Source organism: Podarcis gaigeae, assembly GCF_964106915.1.
Source record: "Podarcis gaigeae genome assembly, chromosome: 10".
In the NCBI taxonomy this organism is placed as follows: domain Eukaryota; kingdom Metazoa; phylum Chordata; class Lepidosauria; order Squamata; family Lacertidae; genus Podarcis; species Podarcis gaigeae.
In genome coordinates this window covers 50554808-50581251 of record NC_139686.1, presented here as the reverse complement: position 1 = coordinate 50581251, position 26444 = coordinate 50554808, and the positions used below count along the sequence as shown (strand labels likewise).

The following is a 26444-nucleotide window of genomic DNA, read 5'->3' as shown; positions in this document are numbered from 1 at the left end:
CTCATCATCTCTGACCACTGCTCCTGCTAGCTAGGGATGATGGGAGTTGTAGTTCAACAACAGCTGGAGACCCAGGTTTGGGGAACCCTGCTCTAGAGGATCAGGTTTGTAGCTGACAGGTGCTTCAGGATCCATCCCCATCATTAGAAATGCAAATAACCTTTGTGGCACAGAGCTTAAGGTGGTATCTCAAGTATGATCCTGGGGACTTTCACCTAAGAGTTTTTTGTAGAGTCTGCTGTTTATGCTCACAAGTTATTTATAGCATCTACTCTTCAAAATGATGTCCATATTATTTTCCCATTTAATCCCAGATTTACAGTTAAGTAAAACAAAAACATAAATCTGGATGTCGAGGTAGAACTATGGAATAACATTTGGTTGAAGACCATAGTGTGTGGAAACTGGAAAAAAACTTGCTTGCTGGAGCAGCAACAAGTCCACAAAAACTGCTGGGTGGAAGAGTTCCCTATCTTCATGTAAACAACTTGCCTTGAGTAACCCCTGTTCTTGTCTGCCAGTGTGATAACTCTGATCCATTGTACCATAGCTGTCAACCTTTCCTTTTTTTGTGGGAAATTCCCTTATTCCAGCGCCATTTCCCGCTGCTATCCCGGATTGTTAGATATCCCGTAGACTGTCCCCGGGACACGTGAGGATGCTGATCCCTTATTTTCAAATCTTAAAGTTGACAGCTATGCATTGTACATGTGTGACTGCATTTTGAAGAAGGTCTGGAGACGTCGGTTACAAGACAGAGTAAGATACCCAAACACTGGGATTTGGTTCTTCTTCACATTCATTGGCTCCTGATCCATTTCCAGGCCCAATTCAAAGTTCTGATTTGAACTACATGGTTGAATTCTCTGTATCTAAATGATCATCTCCTTCCATTTGTACCTGCCCACATCCAGGCTCATGCAGCGGGATGGGCAGCCAGGTACACTTGTCCTGGGCCTTGGAGGGTTAAGCCAGGCAATAGGTCTCACTAGGGGCCTGCCAGATTTACGCTGTCATGCAAAGAATGCCCTGGGCTTCCAACAGACAAGTACTTAATGGATGAAACAGCCATGGGAGAAATGGCCATGCCTGTCCATATGCACTGCAAGTCTTCAATAGTAAAATCGGGACCTGCATTACCGCATACTAGTGTGTAGCATCAGATCAGATTGGCTGCCGCTGCCACAGTAGCACATCTCATGGGCTGTGAGTCTGTTGGAGCCACATGTCTAGTGCCAGCATTATCTTGTGTTAGCTGGGCTTGGGTAATAATGAAACATGTAGAAATAGTTTTGCAAGCATAGTTGATAAGTGCACAATCCTTGAAAGATCAGTGTAGAGTGCAAAAAGTTTTCGAACTTTTGTTTTTTCCAATTTCCCAGGTTTATCTGAGCTACCCTGACATCTTATGTAACTGGAGTGGCTGTATTTTTGTTTGAGTTTATATCTTTATTTTAACAAGGCTCTTCCCCCGGGCCTCAGACAAGAACAATATTTGCTCTTCTAAATGGATATTATACTATTAAAAACCTCAGTGGTAACAACCAATCGTTTTCATCAAGTGGTTTTGAACGAAACAAAAATGTTTAGATTGCATTATGCAAATCATATTAGGCTGCAGTTCAGAATACACAGTCACTTAGAAGTAAATTTTATTTGAAATCAGTGGGACATCCCATTGAGCAAAGTGTCATTAAGGTTAAGCTGTTAGTTAAATGAATTTGTTTGAAATGCGCACAATAAATTTTTCTAAAAATGGAAGAACTTTTTTCAATTGTGATTTCACCTAGCCTAGGTCATCTTGATTCTGAAAATAGATATAAAACCCATTGTACAGGTGAGTGCTTAGACATGACTAAGAGTATGAGTTTGCAAAGTAAGAGTAGTTTGAAGGCTTAAAAAAAAAAAACTATCACAAATGATTTGTTTGGCTCTGGATAGTTGCCATCCCCAAAACCCAAATGACAGATTTTGGTGTGGGTTTTGAGATGATTGTTTACCACAGTGCCTTCCTCCCTTGAATGTTTTGAGTAGCCCACTGGGTAGCTACTGTTTGGAAAGTAATGGGTCACAGTAGGAGGCGAAAGGGGGACGGGTTCCAGAAGCATTTAGTGTTTAATGGGGCTACTGCTGTAGTGAAGCAGTGTGCAGAAATAATTCTGATTAGACTTGGTCAATCAAGCTACAGAATCAGACCTGTCCTTCTCCTATTCATGTCTAAAGAACGGAATTTGTGATTGTTCAGAATAAAATCTTAGAACTTTCCTTCAAAATACAGTTTTCTTCATTTGTAGATGAAGCAGTTTGTGAGAGGATGTAGAGACAAGAAAACAGAGGGACAATTAGACTACAACAAGTCATGATAACATCAGCCAGAGCAAAACCCTAAAGATTAATGTAGATTTCAGTGGGAGTTTTAAGTATTTACACTACTTAATGATTTCCATTCAAACTAGTTAAATCAATGCATGTTTATTTTGGGCTAGATTACCACCTTAGAAATTTTGTAGGTGTTGTACTAATATTAACTTCATGGCATGCTTAATTTATAGTATACATATCATTTAGCTATTGAACAGGCAGGTGCTGTTAAAAGATATTGACACGTATTTGCCTATTGAAATGGGTAAATGAAGTCGTAACAAAAAATAAAATGAAATGAAAACTTAAGAATAATTATTACAAAAAGAAACTTTGTGTTTAAAATATATAATGTTACCTACCAAGCCCTAGGACTAGTGATAACACACATCTAGAATAGCTTTGGTTAAGACACTCTCATTCTCAGCTTTGTTAAGTGTGAGAGGTCATGAGACTGCACTTAGTGTTAGGCTTCTTTGACAATATGCTTTGAAGTAGATTATGTTACATGGTGATTGTACTTTTGTGAAGTTTCTGAACAGGTCTTTAGGGAAACTAAGTGGGCATCAAAGGAGCATTTCTTATTGTTTTGAGCATGCAAAACAGCAAGGGAAACATTTTTAGTTGAATTTTTCTAGAGCCACATTGTGTGCTTGTCAGCAAAGAGATATATTGTATTTATAGATGTCATATTTTTCCACAGGGGGAAGTTTGAAAGGCATCATTGTTCTTGACTAATTGTGTCAAGGCAATTGCTTGAAAAGTAAATGAGGATAAAGTGATAAATCTGGTGTATCAGCCTTGTGCATAATGTGGTAATCTATTCTAACCAATCCTGACTTTCAGAACATTTTTCTTTTCCTGAGTTGAAAGACTTCTTTGTCAGCATAAAGAGATTGTTTCTGTGGAGTTACCATGTTTATCTGATCAGAACTGAGTACTACTAGTCTGATTATCAAATGCTGTGGCAGATAGCTAGGTCAAAATCATATCAGAGCATTGAAATAAAAAGTCAAAGAACAGTAAATATAAGGGCATATGCAGGGTAGAGGCAAGACCTTAAGGGAATACTGGTACTTAACTCTTATAACTCTGAGAACCAGGAGTTATAGTAATGCTACTTTCTGCAACAAATGTCTGCTATTAAATATAATAGAACCATATTCTGAATAAGTAGGAGGTTCAAGCAACTAAGCAGATTTTCTTGCTTTTAAATAAATACAGGGAAGTATTTAACCCCTATTGTATAGCTACAAAGCCCTTGCTGATTACACAGTGAAGCTTGGGAGGTCCAGAAGGATGTGATTGGCTCTTTAAAGGCAGCTCTCTTTTTTTGGTACCTCTTTAGCAGCAGCAGAATTCAGCAGCACAGGGATTTATTAGCAGGATTGCTATGAGAGGAAGACTTCTTAATCAAAGTTTTAACTTCTGTATCCTGGAGATGAAAAGCAGAACAAAAGTGCATTCATAAGGTACCATATAGAATTATTTTGAAGGTATTACTGATACATCTAGTTATTACTAAGTAGTTAACAAAATTTTGTTTTGCACCAGTTCATCAGTTTTGCTAACTGTGTTGAAATAGATGTTTTAGAAATGTGAAGACGAAACTAAATTGGATCTAATTAATTCAGTGCTTTACTGGGGGTTGAAACTGGCACCTTTATATTACATGAAGTTCATATAAAGGTATGGACATGCTATCTTTATAAATTCCAAAAGCAAATGAAAAACAATTCTGGACCACCAAAGTTCATTAGCAAAGTTCCTGTTCTCTTCTATGCAGAAAGAAACTTACTTTGTATGTTGGAATATCTATTTAAGTTCTAATATTGGCTGATGAGAAAAGGAAAAGTTTCTTTCAATATTGATTTTTGTATTTTTGTTCATATCTCATTCACTTGACTTTCTAAATATATTTTACACAGGCAATTATTTTCCTTCCAGTTACACATTTACCAACATTTAACATATCTGAAATTTCATTGAATTTTATACCTAATGCAAATCTTAATAACATATTTTAATTAATATACTATTTTCATGCACTAGAAACCACAAAATTCACTCATGGTTTTGTTGTTATAGCTTCATTAAACCAGAAGCAAGCATGTCAACATATTTTGTTTACTGTTGTTCCACTGTTGACTTGTAACATTATTTGTATAATACATTCTTATTTACAACTTCTCAGGTTTTGAACTATAGTATCATTTGAAAAGCCTATAAGAATTTTTAATTTTATGTTAAGCTGATGTACTTGCAGTAGATAATCATGTTTTGTGCAGACTTTTTTTGTGCAAGATTGATGTGACATAGTTACATTAGAAGCCCTTCTTATGCTATAGAACCCCAAGGCAGAAAATGAACGTGCCTGCTATTAAACAAAAGTGAAATCACTGAGAAATCTGCTTGTAACAAATGTGTTGTATCCAAGTCATATGAACAGTAGAAATCATTAAAATCAATAGTTCATACTAGCTTGCTAAGGCTCCATATTTAACCATGTGTATTCCAGTGTGAGTACCATTGAATTCAATGGGGCTCACACCTAGGTAAGTGGAGTTAGGATTGCTGCTTAACTTTATATCTAACAAAGTTAGTAGTCCATTGATTTAAGTGGGTCTACTCTATGTATGATTTAGTACAGTATAACCCATTGTATTTAAGATTAGCATACAATAAAAGCATGATATTTGGGATTAATAAATATCCATACATCAAGAACCAAAATGTAATGTGGGTTTTGAGATTCATATCTACCTCACAACAGCATTATATATTTTGTATTGATAGATATAACTAAGCAGTTAAAATTTGAACAATTCAGCAAGTTAAGCATTCCTTTTTGTGCTATTGACAGTAAGTGTTATATAAGTCTATGCAGAGTTGCTGTTGTCTGTGTGAGCATGTTTTTTTTTAAAAAAATTGTGTACACCCGGAACAAATTAAATACGTATCCAGAGAGTCCACTGTATTTAACTATGACTAATGATAGAGTACTAACCTACTATATAATGCTTGCTATCTAGTTAACCCTCAGTTAACTTGTGCTAAATTCAGGGAAGGATAAAATACTTTGCTTTCTGTTGGCATCTTTTCCCCTATTCTGTTTTGTAACTGTATCATCTTCAGCTTTTTAAGGCAGGGGTTCTCAAGCTTTCTACTCTCAATGCCCACCTAAGACAATGACGCTGCAGTCCCTTTTGGGGGGGCAGGGTGGGAGTTTAAACTGACATAGCTTGCATAGTTTGAACTGGCAACACCAAATGTGGTTCTGAGTCCACATAGTTTCACTTTGCAATACAGTCATACCTTGGAAGTTGAACGGAATCTGTTCTGGAAGTCCGTTTGACTTCCAGAACATTCGAAAACCAAAGCATGGCTTCTGATTGGCTGCAGGAAGCTCCTTCAGCCAATCAGAAGCTGCGGAAGCCCCATCGAACGTTCGGCTTCCAAAAATAGTTTGCAAACAGTCACTTCCGGATTGAGACGTTCAGGAGCCAAAACGTTTGAGAACTAAGCTGTTCAAAAACCAAGGTACAACTGTATTAGGTACTGTTTAATTAGCAGAATCCTCAGTCTAAAAATGTGTATTACCTACTTGAATAAGAGCACAGTACTTGTAGCATGTGAAGGCATAGTGACAAAACTGAATGCTAAATCACAACCTGTTACCAGCATGCTGTCAACAGCAAAGGGATACATTTAATTGGAGTTGAGAACTTTTTTCAGCTTGAGGGCCATATTCTAGATAACAGTAGCACTAGAAAAAAACAGTAGCACTGGAAAAAAACAAACATTTACTGCAAACATTAGAGCCTTCACAGCAGATGCTGGAAGCTATTGCCTCAGTACAGCAACTCCCAGAAAAATAGTATGTACGGTTTAAAATATGCAATGAACAATATAAAAATTCATACTGTCCTTCTATTTCAGTTCCAATCATTTCTTGAAGACCAAGGGTTAAAAAAGAGGTCATCAAACTCTGACTGACTTATCAAAACCAAGCATTAAACAAAGGTAAAATCATTCTTATTTTGTCTAATTTCTGGGATGTAGGTTATTGAGAAATTATTGGACATCTTGTAGGAGAAATTGAATGGCCTTTTTCTGTATTTTTATTTAAGATTTGGAGGCATAAGACATGTTTTGGTCCAGAACTTTGTGACGTGGTTAGTGGTCCTATGCTTGTTGCTTCTGGCAGTGGGCCTTGCCACTGGTGCAGCAGGTATTTTTAAGAGGCTGTGATTGGCTTTGCCTGAGTCCTGAGTTAAATCGGGCCTGTTTGAAGGGATTTGGGCATCAATTCAGTCAGGTTGAGATAGCACAGACTACTATGGTTGGTTTGGATGTTTCAGAGCAACTTGTGTCTGTCAGGTAGCAACACCAAGACTAACCTGATCACCATCTGTGTCTTCTCATTTTAATCTGTCTGTTTTAGGAAATTGTGAAATGTGACTCCTGAATTGATTAAGAAAGAAGAATGCTCTTTCAACACGTTTTTGACGCAGAGAGATCCTAGCATAACACCAATGGAATCTCTGTTGTATAAGATCTGTGGAAGCTGATGTTAACTTTTGCCAGCTAGAAATTGATAGTAGGGGAAGTGATAGATGGTGTCAGGCAAATTGGGGTGGCTATGTGTCTTACTTTAGGGCAGCCCTCTGTTTGAAGGCATCCTCTTATTTCAAAGAACTGCTTGATTGTAATAAAACCTTTTTTGATACAACAGTTTTGTATCCAAAGTACACTGTTCATATTTTCTTCCATCTAGGAACTGTGTGAGCTCTGTCTTCATTGGAAAGTTGTGCATTTGTTGGGTGATGAAGATGCAAAAAGGCTGTTTCTGATGTATCATTTTTGCACAAAAACAGGATGTGCAGGGAAAATGTGATATGGCTTTTGCAAGTTTTCATAGACTGCTCTCTGTTTTCAGTACTCCTTTGACAATAAAATCAGCCAACTTATTTTACAGACTGGATGAAGATGGTAATTTTATGTAAGCCTCTGTCCATTAATTACACCATTAATTACAACATTACTAGGCATATCTTGCAAGTTACTGAGAACTCATAGCAACATGTTGAATTGGTAAATAATTCACATTTATCTGGTGTTTGCCCCTCTTCCCTTGTGCCTGTTATATGTACTAGGCACTGCTCCTGGAAAGAAACTGTTGCTTGGAAAGAAACTCGTTTAAAAATGTGGTTTTTATTTAAATAAAATATTTAAACTGAAGACTTTATCCCCCTTGCCTGCTTTTCCATCTCTGAGGCTTAGGAAACAATGGAAGAAACTGATGATAGATTAAAATCCTTACCAGCACCAGCATCAAGAGAGTAATATGTTGATCATATTTAATTGATCATTCAGTTTGGGGGCTTGGAAGGAATTTCACCCCAGAAGAGATCTGTAGAAAAAATTGAGATGGTTTATTTTTACAGGGGATGATAAACCATTTGGGATTTTTTAACCAATGTCTATCTTGGTATTGTTCTATGGAATAGTCCACCAGCTTTTTCTGTGTTTTCTGGTCCTCAACTGCTAGAGCCAGGGCCAGATTTAGGTTTGATGAGGCCGTAAGCTACTGAAGGTAATGGGGCCCTTTATATAGCAGACAAGGCCCATTACTTACATCACATGAGCCTACACAACACAAAACACTGTTGATGTATGTAGGTTTTATTTTATTTGTTTTTTAATCATATTTTGGAAATGTACATCCAGTTCTTTTTCCTTTATTTTTTTTGGGGGGCCCCCATGACAGTGGGCCCTAAGCTATAGCTCGCTTAGCTTATACATAAATCCGGCTAGAGCACATCAGCTAAGAAATCCACTGCGAAATAAGCAATCTATTTATTTGCAGCAGGGCTACATCATATTTCACACAAACGGGAAAGGACTTAGTGTTGTGATTATTTTGAGCCAATCCATATAGGGCTTTGGTTTAGTATGCAATCACATTAGATAAATGGTATTTTAAAGTGGCACTTTGGCATGAGATACTCAGGTCTCCAAGTGCTTTGTTTTTTACAAGCCTTGTTTAAATTAATTCATAGATCTGAAAGGCTATAGAAGAATATCCCTTAGGAAGAAAATCATGAAAATGAGAAGGACATTGTAAGGTTGGTGTAGGATATTGATAGCCAGCAATGATCATTTGCAATGGGAAGACCTTCTTCTCATTTCCATCTTCCCAATCTTCTGGGATTTCCATCCCAGAGATATTTAATGTGGGGAGGAAGTTCAGTTATGATCCCAACTGTACCAAGATGAAGTTCATAAATATTATAAAATGGCAGAAGACTTAGAAGCTAACTGTTCAGGGCCCAGCTTCTTCACTTTGAACCTCAACTCTGTCTTCTCTTCCCCAAGACTTCTTAGCTTTCTGCTCAGTGCAGCCTATCTCCTCCCAAACAGCAAGCAATGGATTACTGTTTGGGTTTGGTCTTGATCCCACCCCCTAGGATCAGCTGTAGCAGGCGAAAGTAGTTAGCTAACAAAAACATGCCTTAATTTTGGTAGGCAAAGGAATGTCATACAAAGATAGGCTACGGATCTACTCTCCATGCCAAGTAAAGGGAATAATTGGATTAGCTATTGAATAACAATAACAATAAGAATAACAGTAATTTAGCATTTATACAATGCCCATCTGGTTGGGTTTCCACAGCCACTCTTGGGCGGCTTCCAACAAAATATTAAACAGAATAAAACCTCAAACATTAAAAACTTCCCTAAACAAGGCTGCCTTCAGATGTCTTCTAAAAGTCAAATAGTTGTTTATTTCCTTGATATCTGATGGGAGGGCATTCCACAGGGTAGGCGCCGCCACCAAGAAGGCCCTCTGAATGAAATCCCATACTTCTATGGGTGAGTAGCTGATAAGTTACCATCTGAAGACATCTTGCTCCTACCCGCCCCCGCCCCCCCCATTTTTTGTTTTTACAGAGCTTACATGCCAAAGACATGAGAAACAGTGAACATAATTAATCTGGATTTTAGAAAAAGCTTTTGATAGTGCACTATCCTTCTGATCAGCTTATATAAGCAAAAAAGACTAGTAGGATGGATTATGACAGAATGCAAAGGATATAAGGATATTGGTTGAAGTTGGAGGGAGAGAAATGGTTTTCCTTAAGCATCACTGTTTTTGACTACTGAGTTCATAAAGTGCCTGAAAGTAATGCAATTTTTCAAGAGTTCTACTGATAGATTTGAAGTGGCTAAGACAATAGCAAGTATAAATCAACATGTGCCACACCCTAAGATTATCTGAAAAGATTTATAGTTCTGCCATGTCTATCAGCTCTTGTAAAAAAAAATGCAAAGGATGACAAATCTTCAACAATCCAATCCAGAAACCGTAATATGTTCTTGTTTATACAGCACACCTCACTTAAAGCATCAGTTGTTAAAGGACACAAATCTAAACTACATACTATTATCACACTGTTATTTGTATATGGTTTCATGGTGTAGCCTTTAACCATTTCTTTGTGTGCCTTTATATGAGAAATAACCAACTCAATTAGAGCAAAACTAAGGGTGAATGTCGCCTACTGTTAGTCATGCTGTAAACATACTGTGTTGGCCGTATATCTACATGGAGGGCAGTGAAACAAGTCATAGGGGTGGGCAGATTGTTTGTGGCTCTTAGCATGACATGGCCACTGCAGAACTTGCATGGGCTCATCAGTGAACTTATTTACTTCCACTATAGTAAGTTTATATGTCAAAAGAGGTTCATATACCCTATCAGACCAATCTATCAGCTCCAACAGGGATGATTCACTGGGGTTGATGGAAGTTGTCTTCCTCAGACGTACAGAAAGATCAGTTTGCAGCAGATCTTGATAACTGGTGAAAGCTAATACAAAAAGTACTGAATCAATATCTTGTATGAGCTTGTGCCAGTCTGGTGTCCTCCAGATATTTTGTGCTAGGGCTGTCAGGAGTTGTAGTCAACATCTGGAGGGCAGCATGTTGTGGAAGGCTGCCCTAGATTGTTTCTAGGGGTCTCATAGTAGAAGAAACAGAGCTATGTTGGTAAAGATTAGAAATGGATATATACAGACCTTGGGATGTTTTTTGTAACATGTTCTTTTCCACCCTTAGGGTACCTAATAGGGAGATGATGCATGAGAAGTTTATTGGTATTAAGGAGAGGGCACATGGCCTGTCATTTTTATTCACCTTGTTAAGTCAGGACCTGCTTAAATTGGATTCATGCTACATGCTTGCAAAAATCCAATTCAAATTGTTTGCACTGTGCTATTGTCAGGGTTTTTTTTGACAGCAAATTAATTTTAGCAATCAATATGTTATGTTACTGCACGCCTACATAAACAGGGAGATTAAGTGGTTTATTTTTAAATCTCAGATTATCACTTGGAAAAAGAAATATGTCTTCAAAAGCTAAATTTTGGCAAATCTTTTTCATTTTATTTTAATGAGCAAAGAAGGCATGAGCACATAGTGCTATTCACCATACTACTCTCTAATTGTTAGTTCCTCTACAAAAGAACAAAATGAATACTTCAGTAACCTTTGCAGTTGCAGTATGGTGTAGAAGTTGTCCAGTATATGTAATATCTATTCTTCAAACAATGGACTAGAGATTAAGCATTGCATCCAACTGTCATACTCAGAGTAGATGCACTGAAATCAATGGACTCAAGTTAGTAATGTTCATTGACTTCTATAGTTCTTTTCCTCCAAGGTTCCTCACCAACAGTCTAAAGGATCTCTAGTCCCTAGATTGGCTAGAGCTGCCATGTCAATGAGGCAGACTGCAGCAGAATCCTCTGGTGGTGGTGCCCCTACAAGCAACCCACCACCCCAGCCCCTGCCACCAAAGAAGTGAGGAGAAGCGGCAGCTTCTGGTGAGATCTTGCACAACTGTTTCAAGGTCTTGCTGCTGCCACTGCTTGTCTTCACTTTTCCTGTGGTGAGGGGAACACCTTGCCTGCCTCCAAAGATGCAAGGATGCAGGGAGAAGCACCTGAATCTTCCATGTACTAGCAAGATCTCACAGACCTCTTGCAATATGTTCCTGGAACCCAGAAACCTCATGACCCCAGTAAGCAAGGCTTCTGCCGAGGGGCAGATGGAGGCACAACACCTTCCTGTTTTGCTTCAGTTTGTGAGACCAGCACTGTAAATCATTACTTCCCATAAATGTCTGAAATAATTGCGGATAACAGAGTTCTATAGCAAATCTCATTTGAAGATACTGCCATGCACTTAAATTTAAAGCGGATACCAAGGGACTTGTGTTTTATTAATGTGTCATCTGAGTAAGGGGGGGGAGCACATTATGTTTAGAGGATAATCAACATGATTGCACTTTGCACCAGGGTAATGAAGTGTAGTATGCTGCATCTTATTTAAATAAGAAATGCTTTCATTGCTAGATGAGAACTTTGCTTGCTAGCCTAGTCCAAAAATAGGATAGGCCTTTCCTTTAGGTCTCAGTGCCTTAATACACAAACATGTCGTCTCCCAGTACAATAGCTCTTCACTGATTCTCTCATTTAAAAGTCCTATAATCTTTATTTTTCACTCATTTTGGCATCTTTTGTTCTTTTGGGGAGCTATGACAACTGTTAACATGTACATGATTACACATGAAACAGGTCTACTCCTTTGAAATACTCCTATCTCCGGTAAATCCCATGAGTTGGCAAGAGCTATTCAGCCTTTTTCGCACACAGTGATTTGCTGCTGGTGCATATTGTGCTGCCAGCAGCAGATCCTAACACAAGGGCAAAGCTCATAAAGGATCAATTTGGCACAGTTAAGCAACCTCGCTGCTTCAGAGCTTTCTGATTTGTTGTGAAACACTTACTTTGCAATCTCATCCAAATTTGTTGGCTGCTGATCAAGCTCTTACTGATTATATAGTAGTGCCAAACAGACCCCAGTTTAGTCACAGCTTTGAATAAAATCAAAGTGATACATCTTACCCCGACTGTCAAAGTACATATGCTTGTGACTTCATATACCCTTACAGAATTTCCAAGAGTAAGCAGGTTCATATATTAACTTTACTCAGTAATGTCATTCGTCTGGCATTAACACCACTTTTCAATAGCTCGGTGTTTTGTTTTGTATTTTACATGGTCTAGTAATATTGCAAGGCTTTGTTGCTTCGCTAGAATGTTGATGACTAGTAGCAGTTTCCAAAGCCTGCTGAATGAATGGATAGTGTAACGTCAGTGCCTGAATGACAAAAGAATGGATACTCAAATAGAAATGGTGCATAGTTTCCAAAATGATGGCAATTCATGTGGTTTCCTGGCTCTTACAACTTTGGAATGAATTATTTGCTGCTCAACTTTGTAAGAGGTGGGATACAGGAAACACATTTCAGCATTGAAATTATGAAATGCTCACATCCATTCATCTGTCAGTGAATTCAATAGACTGCGAAATATTATTAAAAGGAGTCAACCTAATACAAATGTTTTGAAAGATGATAGGATTTCTGGTGTCAAAACATCTTTTGAAAATAAATGTGGCTTTAAAGGTTTGAAAATATGCAAACGCTTAATCAGCTAGGCCTATTAAGAGATCCATTTAATTGGCAGGATTTAATAAAAGCTATTTTAAAATGAAAGTTATTTGGCAGCCAAATACTTCAATTTTGTCATCTACATACCTCAGTAAAAATAGTGATATTGATATGCAAGAAAAGTTTCATCTTGTAAGAGTTACTATTGAATTGTGCATGGGACCTAGTTAAGAAATGAAGCCTTTTGCTAAATAGTTAATCAGGTCGAAGGCTTCAATGGCTCTGGCGGGATAAAAGGTTTTATTATTCAGTTTAACCAATGGGAAATAATAACTTAAAAGGAAACATTTACTTTGGCCTAGAAACCGTTTCATACCCTCACAAGTGTCCCAATTTCCCAGGGACAGTCCAGAATTACAGAAGCCATCCCGGCTTTTGATTTGGTCTCAGAATGTCCCTATTTCTTCCACTAGTGTCACTATCACTGAACTCAGGGTGCTTGCCAGTGCTTGTCCCAAGTGATGACAATGGTGGCAGCAGTGGCAGTGGGGGAAACATCCCACTGCCTCTCCATGGCTGCCACTTCTGGCCTTCTCCCTTGAGCAGCTGCTGGAGACTGGGCAAGGAGAGGAGAGTCTGCAGCCACCGAGGTCTAGCCCTGTGTGAAGCACCAGGTTCTGAGGGGCAGGCAGATGGCAGAGTCTCCCTGGGCAGAAGGAAAGAGGAAGTGGAGCAGAATGCAAGGAGTCTTGATTGATATTTGTTTTAATGCTTTGTGTGTCCATGTCTAATTTTGCCCCTTTCTAAAAAGTATTTATTGGTGGGTGCTCTTCTTTATCTAAATCTACACAGGTGGTGCTGTGGTGTAAACCACTGAGCCTAGGGCTTACTGATCAGGTCAGCGGTTTGAATCCCCACAACAGGGTGAGCTTCCGTTGTTCAGTCCCTGCTCCTGCCAACCTAGCAGTTCGAAAGCATGTCAAAGTGCAAGTAGATAAATAGGTACCATTCCGGCGGGAAGGTAAAAGACATTTTTGTGTGCTGCTCTGGTTTCGCCAGAAGTGGCTTAGTCATGATGATCACATGACCTGGAAAAACTGGCTGCGGACAAACGTCGGCTCCCTCGGCCAGTAAAGCAAGATGAGCACCGCAACCCCAGAGTCGTTTGAGACTGGACTTAACTGTCAGGGGTCCTTTACCTTTACTTTTTTTAAAAAACCAAAGAATAAAATAAAATAAAATAAAATTGGGATTTAGGGGTTTTCTCATGATAGTGAAGGGCATGTGTGCTCCCCTTCTTCAGATAGGAAATGCTGGCCCCCCCCTCAAAAATAGGGGCCCAGGAGGGTCAGTTGGGGGGGGGGGTTGACAAATGTCCCTATTTTCATCTGAGGAATGCTGTTTTCACTCTTCTTTTTAGTAGTATGGATAAAGTATGTCTATTTCAGTCAAGTACAGTGGTACCTCGGGTTAAGTACTTAATTCGTTCTGGAGGTACGTACTTAACCTGAAACTGTTCTTAACCTGAAGCACCACTTTAGCTAATGGGGGCCTCCAGCTGCTGCCGTGCCGCCAGAGCACGATTTCTGTTCTCATCCTGAAGCAAAGTTCTTAACCTGAAGCACTATTTCTGGGTTAGCGGAGTCTGTAACCTGAAGCGTCTGTAACCTGAAGCGTATGTAACCCGAGGTACCACTGTACTGCTTTTAATCAAGTACTTTCCTTTGGGGAGGGCAGTGCAGTGATTAACTTCACTTTCATCGTAGCCAAGAAAATCCTCAGATTGGCCCACTTGAACTTAAGGTTTTGGCAGGCCATCAAGCCCAGCAGACAGGCCAGCCAGGGGGATTCCCAGATAGCCCAGTAGCAACATGATCTCTGACCGCCCAGGGATGGCGGCTAGGAGCTCCTGGCATCATTGTGACACCATGTGATTGCTAGGTTGGTGGTCACGCCCACATGTCAGATTTGCCCCGTGAGTCTCATTCTGATAAGGATCTGGACCCATAAAATCAAAAAGGTTCCCTGCCCCAGTACTAGGTATCTATCATGACAGCAATGTATCTGGAGTTCCATCTGCATAGCAGGGCTTCCACAAAATTCTATAGCCGCACCCCCAACTGGCATATCATGAATAGGAGATTGCTCTGATAATGTGCAGAAAATGTAACTTTATAATGCAGCTATTTATTCGTTGTATAACAATACGTGTCAGAAGTTTGGTGACTTTATCTCGTGGCCAAGAATATGCTCAGTTCAGCCGGAGCTGCAGTCTTACCTTTTCCCATTTATGTCACTATTCATCCTGAATATGATGAACCAGAACAAAAATTGTGCTGACAAATCTACAGAGGTGTTTTAGTTAAATATGTTCTATCATGAACCACTGAGGTATTTTATGTTTATAGCAGATGACACTTAATAGCTACATACTGCAAGTTCAGCACTTGCATTCCCTTTGGCTCTAATATTAAAATCATATGACAAAATGCCCTGGTGTATGTTTCAGATTACACAATATTTCTATTCAGGTTGCTGCACTACCTGTCTTGAAAAAATGGATTATGTGCATAGAGACTAGTCAGTGAATATTATGTTGATTGGTTGGTTGTTGAATGTTACCAAGGCAATATAAAAAGCTTGCAAACATTCTGGGTTATTTATGTCCAAACCTCTGCAATATATGTCAATCTCAGTCGCTTACACGTGATCATGGAATAATAACACAGACCAACCTTTTGGGATTGTTGTAAGGAATACTGAGATAATGATATGGGTCACATGTCACTTTAATCTATGGTTTAAATGTGAACATGTAACATGCTGGTGCTTAGAGTTCAAATTGTGGGTTGTTCATTCAAAAACAATGAGTGCTTCATTCTTAATGCACACTGCTGAAATTGTTGACAGCTGCTACAGTGCTGCCAGGAGCTAAGCTGTCGTCTGTCATTTTGTTACATCTGCACCTAGGACAATAGTTTATTTCTTTCCAAACAAACCATGAGCTCAGGTTTGGACACAACACTTCAGCCAGACTGACAGGCTTAGCTTCTGGCACCATAGCAGGTACAGAGAGGAATGAAGTGCATGCTATTGCAGCAGCGTACAACAGCATACTTCACATTTGCATTCAAACTATGCTTTAGTTTAACTATTGTTTAAAGTAATGTGCAAACAAGGCGAATATATGCAAAGTGTGTCCAACGCTGAGCACACTACATTGTAATTATTATGTATCATGGGATGAGTTTAACACAGAGAAGACCCATTGGAATTAATGAAAATGGCTAAATTAAGGCTATTAATTTCAGTATCCTTCTTGTTAAATCCAGGGAAGGTCTCCTCTGCTGTTTCTGTGTGCAGAGAGTTAAAAGGATTTTTTTGGTGGAGAAATAGACTCTTTAAGAGGCAGAAAATAATTGTCCAAGTTACTCTGCTTGAGAATTAAATACTGTGAATCACTATCCACATCTGGACAAGTGGGACTTTTTGCTCTTCTCATTTCTGGAATTCTACGTGTATCAGCCAAGCCGTACTTCTTAGGTCAATTGGTTGAGTTCCAAATCTACAGTCTCATCCAGTCCAGATTGATCTACAGCTACTTTGTGGGCAGCAAGGCAGTAGAGGGGGGGGGGGGCTTAAAAAGATAAAAGCAAAAACCAAACAGGGCATTCTTTCAACGTATCCTCTTCGGCCAACAGCAATTTTCCCTCTCCTTCACTTTGTTTAAAATATAGGGGTCAAAGGAATTAAAATGTATTTTAAAAGATTAAAAGGTTTTTAAGGTTAAAAGTCCTTAAAATAAGTTTTTTAAATGTGGAGATATAGCCAACAGGAAAGCAGGGCGGTGGCTGCAAGGCTGTTAGGCTTCGTTAAAACTAATTTACGACTCTGGCTTCACAAATTATATAGTGCAAATTCTTGAGGCTGTCGGAACACATAAAACAACCTTGCCTTCGATACGAAGAATTTTAAAAAGAATAAAAGAGAGGGGAAGAAGTCAGCAAAGCAAACCCCCGTCATGTACCAGTAATTGAAAGAGAATTTGTGGAGCTCTGATATGCATGTCTTACCTTGGCGCCATCTTTCAGTGTGTCAGTAAAATTTCATTGAAAGCATCCATGATCTTGATATTTACAAAAGTTTCAAAGGCTTAGTTCCAAAGATGCAGCTATATATATGTAGGTGGTTACTTGAAATGGAGGCGACATCATTTTGTAAACTGTAGACGTGAAGCAACTGCTGATGTTGTCATAGCAATTTTACCATGCACTTGTAAGCCCTTCATCTGGTTCCATTTCAGGTGGCCATCTGAATGACCTGGAAAATTTTTCCTTCCTTGCACACATCTGAAAAGACCTACCTACTAAGTCCATTGTTATCTCTAGGTCAGAAGGTGGGTGACTCACTGCTTGATCTGAGTGCCTTTTGAGCATGTGACATCCTTCCTGCAAATATGTGGTCTGCAACTGAAATAGGGTTCTTGTACATGCACCTGTACATGGAATGAAAAGGAGTTCCCGCACATATAACTCAGATGGTACAATTGCTACAAATTATGGTTCACATCCTGATTTCTGGTGCACTTAAACTGAATGTATGAATCAGCCATAATGCAAGGGTTGTAGTAGCCTGATTATGTGTTCCAGACCATTGCTAACAGTTGTTTGGTATTAGTTCCTTTCCAGATTATACAACTTCACAAACCCCATTTCCAGAAATCTCCTGCTAATAAGAAAGGAAATTTGAGCTTGTTTTAATTCTACTGGGCATTTCCTAATACGTATTGGAATGGAGTGGAGCAGCAGCATCTCTGAAAGCAGACTTTCCCTGATTCTCTTTTTTTGCCAAATTATTACAGCATTGGATGTACCTCTTGATCGTAAGTATTAACACCTTTTTAGTCCAAAGAATGGTGCTGCGTGCCTTTATATTGTTGTAGAGCAGGGCTTTCCAACATGGCACCTTCCAGATGTTGTTGGAATACAGTATCATCCCTGACTGTGGCCATGCCTGCAGCAAATGATAACTGGAGGCTTAACAGCATATGGAAGGCATTAAATTGGCCAGCTCTGTTACAGGGAAACAAACTGATAAACTAAATTCAGCTCATAAACAAGCAGAATGCTATTACCTTATGGAAAAAAACACATCTGTATGTATATTTCACACTTCTCACCTCCTTTAGCTGTGGAAAGTTCCAAGGCAGCCATTCACAGTGTCATTTCCTTGTGAGAATTGAGTACTAGATGCTTAAAAGCAAACTAGGCATTAAGGTAACAGACTGGTCAAAAGCCCAGGACATTTGCATTTTGGACAGCAGCTTCACTTTTTATATTTTATGCAAATGTTTTATTTGTTATGTCATGAAACTGAAAAACTATAAACACAAAGTTATGTTTTTTCCCTATAGCATGAGTACATTTACAATAAAGCTAAGTAGTATTGGTTTAGTCCTACAATATTGAGGAAGGCTCTCACATTTAAATTAATATATTTGGTAATGGAAATAGCATAGCTAATAACATGTCCATGTTGTCGATGGAATAGCAGGTATCTTTGGCCATTTCAGACCCAGGACAAATTTTTAACTCAAATGTGAATTTGGGACCCATTTTGTTATTTATTTATTTTTAGTGTATATTTGGATGGTGGTAGTGTTCTGGTTGCAACTCACCTTGGATCAGGCTGCAAGTGGGTCCTGATCCCCATCTGAAGACTAGTGGAATAGATGCTGTTTGTATTTTTAAAATGTAGTCTTAAGTGCTTAGCTGCTTTTCCATCTGGACCTATGCACAAATTGATTTTTGCCCGCAGCATGAATGCAATGCATTCCATTAATTCCATTTCCCTACCTCTTCAGAACCTTAGTATCAATAGGGCATGTTCTTTATAGGTCAGAGGAACAGGCAGTGTTTGTACTTGAAAAGTCAACATTTGACAAGAGCCTCATACATTGGATTGTGTGAGATTCCACGCTGAATCTTGAAGCATTTACTGTTTGAGTAACAATTGTTGAAAATACCTTTAGTGTCAGTGATCTGTATATTTTCCTCAATACCTTCTCTTTCTAAGGTTTAACTTTTTCTTCTTACTAACAAATAATTTTCTTTAATTCATGATTACAATTCACCTGCTGAATCTGATGCGGGGGGGAAAAAAGCAAAACTTCTTGAAGAATGTAAGTTTTCTGCCCACTAACCTAGACAATAAAGTTTACACTGTGTGTGTGTGTGTGTGTGTATTAATATTTTTTTAATGAGTGTGGAATCCAAGTGACATGATTTTTGTACTTGGTGTTGTTTGCTGTTATTAATGTTGTCGTGTATAGATGATTGATGAAAAGTAGCATTGTGGAAATTATAGCCAGTAGCAACTTTGGAATGGGTTTCTTTTAAATGTTCAAATATTTATTTTTGGTGCCCAAAAGGATATGTGTTTTTGTTTTCAAAAAGGTGCAATGCCACCTTTCCCTTTCGATGATGCCCCATGTTTCAGGAGTTACATTGATTGTGTCAGCTTCTGCTTGTAATCTGACCTCATCAGTTTCACCATTTAGTTAGGACCAGAAGAAGTGACTGCAGTTAGAAAAATGGAACCAAGAGAAATGTTCCTGTTTGCATTGCACCTCTTCTTCATTTTGTGGCTATTAAGTTGAGTCAGCATTAAGCATAAAGCTGTTCCTATAGTTCCAGGTAAATCATCTATACACAGCCTGTGTGTTTGCTCATGTTTTCTCTTGCTGTTAGATTTACAAGCATGCACGACTAGAATTTGATTCCTCCCAAACTCCATAGACATGGTTTCCCACAAAAATGCATTACATCACAATTCCTTTTTAAGAACAGCCTTTTTGATGTGGTTCACCCATCACATGAAACTATTGTTTCAACAGCCTGTGGTGCACCCCTGTTCAGCATATCATAAATGAAACAAGCCAGAGAATATCTTGCCATTATGTGCAAACCATTGTTTCTGATTTGTTTGTCTCCTAACATACCACAAAGATAAGTCAAGGACAAAGCTTGGATTATTGTTGTTTGTTAGGACAGAGTCAAACCCAGGAGTGCCATTTCACATATCAATGACAGACTAGCTTCTGGTTCATTTTCCCCTCAGCTCATAATGTAAAGAGGCAGGGTTTCATCCCATTTTCATCACAATCGATGCTGTTTCCATTTCACTACAGTTCGGCTTCTGCTAAAATCTACATTATTCATCTCACTTTCTGGTGTTGGCTGAAACAAACACTAATTATGTAATAAAGTATGTAATTAACTTCAGTGCATTCCAGTGAAAATCAAACATGAAAAACAGCACAAAATTTGCTTAATTATTTATGTAACATTCAGACTAAAAAAAAAAAGTTACCAAATGCCACTCGCATTCCCTTGCATGATTTCTATTCCTGACTTCAGTTTAATATGCAAATTGTGGCAGTTTCCACTTCCATTTCTGACAAAATTTCCTACTATCCCTACCTAATATCCCTAAAAGAAGGAGGGGGAGAACCATAGAGACTTTTGATGCTCAGCCACATTAAACCATAATTTTATTTAAGCTTCTAGTTCAATGTGATGCATGATTGGGCCCTTAATGTTCAGTAATATTAATACTTTATTATTATTATTATTATCATTATTATTATTATTATTATTATTATTATATATGCCACCCATCTGACTAGGTTACCTCAGCCACTCTGGGTGGCTTCCAGCAAATTAAAACACAATATGATATCAAGCATTAAAAACTTCCCTGAGCAGGGCTGCCTTTAAATGTCTTCTGAAAGTCCAATAGTTGTTTATCTCCTTGACATCTGATGGGCATCCCACAGTGTGGGAGTGACTGCTGAGCAATTCAGGGCCTATATGACTACCCCCCCTTCTCCATTCTTACTCTGCTGCAAATTTAGAACTGCTAAGCCAGGTGGTTGGTCAAAACTTTGCATTTTTACTTTAGAAATGAATTGCAGTGCAGGTGAATTTTAAGCAAAGATCAGATCCCCACTGCATGACCAGAACTGGTGGGGCAGGTTTGTTTGACCTAGATGTTGTTCATAGTACTTTTAGTATTATCTTCAGCAATGAGATGTCTAGTATATCTTATCACACACTTTTATAATGTGCCATATATTGTATTATATAAATACAGTACTGCTAACGATGTAGAAAGGAAAGATTAGGACAGCCACCTACAGATGCTCAGGAAGAGTTCACTTACTAGAAATAACTTATCAACCTAATTTCTTTCTGCAATAAGAGAAAGAGAGAGAAAAGATCTCTACAGAAATTGTCACATTAGCACACACACTCACTCATACACATGAAGAATCTGGTATCTTGGCGATCATTTCATGGTAACAGTATCAAAAACAGCTACTTGATAATCTCTGTAAGCAGGTGCAGATGCTTATGTACACACAGTAGGGCTTTCCTTTGGTAATGAGAAAGCCAGTTGTGATCTAAGAGTTCTCAGACTATTAAAAATGCTAGTCTTCTTGGTGTTACATGAAACTATTTTCACTCTCATTAATTTGCACGCCAGTCTAATCAAACAGAAATAGCCGCTTGTGATTTAAGAACAAATTCCTTGGCATCGAGTCCTGTTAGTTATTTAACAGGATTTATATAGTACCGGTTAATCATCAAAACCCCTAGGCAGTTTACATAAAATATAAAATATACATTAAAATATGCAGAAAATCAGATTTTAGATTCGCCTAATTAAAATACAAAATCAGCAGATTTGAAATATATGTTGTAAATGCATATTAAAACACATGTCAAAAGCCAAATACGTGTCCTTTGCTGAGAAGGTCAAATGGTAGAAGGAACCCAATCTAGCACTTGGCAATACAGTGTGTTCTTGCATTGGCACACTGGTGAAAGCTCATCTGGCCAGCTAGAATACAGTGACAACTTGTACTGTACATACTTAGGCTTTTTCCCCCTCCAAAAAGTATTGCAAATGAGACCAGTGGAAACAAGCTGGATCTTCCCTACATGAATTAATTATACAGTTGTAGAACATACAAAGAGGGCTTTAGTGATTGTCTGGTAAGGCAGAGGTTTTCAACCTTTCTGTGTTCATGGCTCCCTTGACCAACTACATTCTTTCTGTGACACCCCTGTGGGGCTCAAGAGCCCAGTTATGTCATCCCATGACTGCAGAGCTGGCAGCCTCTCACCCTTTTTCAAACACCCTGCCCCTGGTCTCTGAGCTGTCCCCACTCCACCCCAAAGAGAGCTGTCTCCTCACACTGCCCTGCAGAGGCCTGGGCAGCACCCCCTGGCCAGCTCCAGAGGCAACATTCGCCCGGGGAGCTTGTAGCCAGGGCTGCTGCAACAAACAGCTGTGCAAGCCTTTGGGAGGCAGAGACTCAAGAGCTCATCAGAGGAGGGAGGGGGGAAAGAGGGATGGAGGCCAGTGCTGTCCGCGGCACCCCTGACCATCATTCAAGGCACCCCAGGGTGCCATGGTACACTGGCAAAATGATGATCATATGCAACTGCCTATAATAAGAAATGTCAGAGATTTTGTTTTATAAACCCAAACTGTAGTCCTAGAGGCATGCAACTGTAACATTCGCCATTAATCTCATGTGAATTTAGTCTCCTGAAGATTTGTACAGGATTGCAGCACACTAGATGTTTGTGGTTAACAGCACTATTTCTGTGATTTGCTTCTTTTTAAACTTTTTTTTTACGAAAGTGGTTTTGTGCTTCTTTTAGAAGATATAATTGAATATTTCCTTTTACTTTTTAATTATATTCCATAAAAAGTACCACAGCCTCCGACAATAACACAACAGTCTCCAAAAGACTATATTGTTGATCCAAGGGAGAATATTGTAATACAGTGTGAAGCAAAAGGAAAGCCACCCCCTAGGTAAGTACTGGTTTTGTTGTCTTAACTTTGTATACATCCAATTTTTTTAAAAAAAACTTAATCTCAGCAAAATAGATAATGCTATGCCTGTGATTATTATTATATGACTTTGCAAAATAGCCTATCATATACATAGTTCTATCATTAAAAAATGCAAAGAGCATTTGTGAGGTGCCAAAGTGCTAATTGTGCGATTGTTCTTGTATGTGGAGCATTTCCAGTTGTGGTCCCAATCGCAGTGCCTCCTTTCCCTGGCCTATGTGAAGTGTGACAGAACAAATGCAAGCAGACAATGATCTGGATAAAAAATTGGCCACAACTTTATTGATTACAAGTGTAGGTAGAACTTTGGCTCAGGCATTGGGTGTATATGGATTCCAGCCTCCTGCTGGAGGGATGGAACTGCTGCAGAGACAAGTCAGTATCATAGCCTCTCTAAGATGTTGATCTACTGAGTTGGCCATCCCAAGGCTGCTGCTGGAAACTCTATGGCCCATTTGCCCTATACTTGGCTTCTGGAGAGGAATTTTCACCGTGAACCCTCTAAGGGGGTACCCTGCCTATGCCACTGATAGAGTATTGTGTGATGCACCACTTCACCCAGCATCTGAAGAGTAGGATTCCACCCTTGCCTCGGACAGGGCAACAGCCAATGCCTGGCCAGCCAGCAAGGCACCACCCTCCATGGGGGGGGGGGGGTCCATGATTGGTCTATTCCAGTCGTGTCCAAACTTTTTTCAAAGAGGGCCAGATTTGATGACGTGAAGGGCTATGAGGCCGACCAAAGGGCTGCCCAAAGTTGTTTTTAGGACTGAAGTTGTTGAGCTCTTTTGGGGGGGGGATTTCCCCCAGGAAATAAACTGCCACAGGGGCTGGATTAAACCGATTTGTGGGCCAGATTGGGCCCTTGAAACGGACTTTGGACATGCCTGGTCTATTCAAGTATGTCCTACCTAGAGGATGACACCTCCCCCATACTGCTGTCAAAGGGGAATTCACTCAGAAGAGGCCAGCAAGCAAGCATGGCCTGATTGCTGGGGACGAAGGCAGAGTGCGAAGGGGCTGTGTCATGGGACTGCCAGAGAATGCCGGGGAAGAGGAGGAACATTCAGAGGGAGGTGGACAGGAAGTGATGGATGGGGAAGGGGGAGAGAGCCAGGAGGCAGAAAGGCTCTCTGATGCTGAAGCAGAGCCCCAGCACCGCACAGGAAGTTCTGACACCAATGGTGAGGCAGTGCCTAGTCCGTCTGCCCAGGAGAGGAGAGAGTTAAAGAGGAGGGGGGAGAGGCATCACATGAAACTTCCCCGCCTTTTCTGTTGGAGGAGAAGCCAGTGAAAGCCACTCCCAGAATCTGAACTGAAGGATTCAGACACATAACTGTAATGTGCTGCCTGTACATATGTAAAATAAAGAACTGTATACATCTCTGATTGAGTGAGCAGAGGTGCTTATTGCGAAGAGCATACACAGGCCATCACAGGCTGAGACCATTGCCCCCATGGATGCAGTGAGCGGCCATTGAAGTTGCCCCAAAGGCCTCATCAAGCTTGGAAATTTTCAGAATATATCTCCATGAGGAGCAGTGAGTTGCCACCAGAAGGAAATGCAGCCAAAATGCTGCCTTCTGCTATATGGGGTAAGGACTTGATCCTGGCCTCAGCAGAGAACTCAGTATTTTTTAGCATGCTGACTATACAACAGCAAGGTTTGGTGAAAGCATTCCCATTATTTTTGTCAGATGTATACTGTCCTACTGTCAGATGTGATAGTATGAGATTTAGTAGACCTGCTGTAGACAGAAGATGATGAACTTTCTAAAAAGGTGGCACTAGCTATTTATGCAACTTGAAGAAACACAAGTTTACAAATAGCATCTTTACACATATACCGTATTAGTAGACTTTTACTCTTAAACAGGGGCTAGGAAAAGCTTATAGAACATAACTGTGATCCAGATATCCATTGGGCATAGGGTTTTGGAAGTCTGTGGAGGTCTGTGGACATAGTGTTATTGCAGGTAATGAAAATTCCTACAACACTTTTGGGGCAACACTTTGTCTGGAATAGGTGTCTCACTTGTTTATTTTTCACATTTTCTAGTTGGATATTTATTAACATTGTCAACATTTTGTTTCACCGAAAGTACACATTATACACTGAAGATTATACATTATCTGATAGCAAATGTCCCCCCTCCCAATAACTAACTTCTTCAACTTTCCACCCCAATTGATAGCTTCTCATGGACACGCAATGGAACTCATTTTGACATCGATAAAGATGTACGGGTAAGAATGAAGCCTCACTCAGGAACCCTTATAATAAATATTATTAATGACGAAAATGGAGGAAAGGCAGAAACGTATGAAGGAGTTTATCAGTGTACAGCAAGAAATGAACTTGGAGCAGCAATTTCCAATAATATTGTTATACGGTCATCTAGTAAGTTGAATATTAGAAATTTCTTAAACTTGAAGCTCTTACTACTTGTTGTCAGCATATTTATTTACTTAATTTTCTTTCTCTGGAACCATTATAGTAAATATTACATTATTTTCTTTCTTCTTTTCTTAAAAAAGACATCTTTTTAATCATCAAAGCAATCTTATTAGAAGGTAATGATATTTGATACTATAGTTTAGCACTGTACTGCATGAAAAACTACCCATCTTCTCCGAAGTTTTTTCTTAGTAAGTTAAGCACGCAAGATTTCCCTTCTTTTTCCAGTATGTTTAGAACTGGGTATTGTATAAAGCATCACAATTAGAACAGAATATTTTATACTTGAGTATTATATGTATTTAACATTTACATACTGCTGAAATGTAAGTTTTAAAAAATGAGACCAAAGAGGTTGGAATATAGATCAGTGAATTAGTCTCATTAGAATTTTTGTTTCCTTAAGCAGTCATGTCTTCATCTCAGATATGTTCTCTTAAGAGTTTAGGATGAGGTGGTAAACAAATGATCCTAAATCATTTCACTCTAGCATGGCAGGCAGATACCTCAAAATGCTGCATAACGACATATGATTCACTTTACATATACTAAAGTAGCATTGAAATCAATAAAACGTAAGGATGTATAACTGTGCTGAATATGGCATACTTAATTTGCTCTCCCATTCATCTATATTTTTGTAACTACCTACTCCTGTAATGTGTAATTAGGAGTCCATTATCCTAATGTTTAATTGCTTTGCTTTCCTACGATACCCAGCATTACATAGTCTGAGAACTTCCTATGCACATTTCAGGAAAGTGCAAGTTTCTCTTCCTGTTGCTGAACATTTGAAGATTATTTTTTTCCTTGAAATAGCTAAATCACATCATAAAGTTCCTTACAACTTTCCCCCTAAGAATACTGTAAAAAAAGATGTTCATGCAAAATTTGTAAATTTCATGTGATATTGGGTTCATGTCTTATGAAGCTTTGTTTTTTCTTGCTTCTTGAAATTCCTATGTTGTTTTCACTGCCCAGGCCATGTGACATTGATTTCCTCCCTTTTCTGCAGGATCTCCTTTATGGACCAAAGAAAAACTAGTTCCCAAAACAGTAATTGAAGGTCAATATGCAATACTTCCCTGCAGGCCACCTATTGGATTACCACCACCTATAATATTTTGGATGGATAACTGTAAGTTTATTTTAAAATACATAAATATCTCTCAC

At 39.1% G+C, this 26444-nt stretch overlaps 1 protein-coding gene and 1 long non-coding RNA gene across 51 annotated transcripts in view; one reads left to right on the top strand and one right to left on the bottom strand.

Annotated features, from left to right (window-relative positions):
* NRCAM (neuronal cell adhesion molecule) overlaps positions 1-26444 on the top strand; it is a 138939-nt gene that overhangs the window by 47323 nt on the left and 65172 nt on the right. For 16 of the 50 annotated variants that reach the window (XR_014555338.1, XM_083698978.1, XM_083698952.1 and 13 more), the window contains exons 2-7: positions 6301-6384; positions 17569-17762; positions 19044-19061; positions 22666-22771; positions 25009-25214; positions 26287-26409. Coding sequence is in view for 49 of the 50 variants with exons in the window: in XM_083698978.1 (XP_083555104.1) it covers positions 17672-17762; positions 19044-19061; positions 22666-22771; positions 25009-25214; positions 26287-26409 (544 nt within the window). In the remaining variant the exon portion in view is untranslated. Of the gene's footprint in view, positions 1-2791; positions 3834-5157; positions 5224-6300; positions 6385-17568; positions 17763-19043; positions 19062-22665; positions 22772-25008; positions 25215-26286; positions 26410-26444 lie in introns of those variants that run through there. The other 34 variants (XM_083698959.1, XM_083698993.1, XM_083698986.1 and 31 more) reach the window with 12 other exon arrangements.
* On the bottom strand, positions 6770-10387 carry LOC310825731. Its single transcript, XR_014555494.1, has 3 exons — positions 10119-10387; positions 7691-7774; positions 6770-6825 (listed from the first exon to the last, which is right to left on the bottom strand). It is a non-coding gene; the product is annotated as an uncharacterized lncRNA (long non-coding RNA).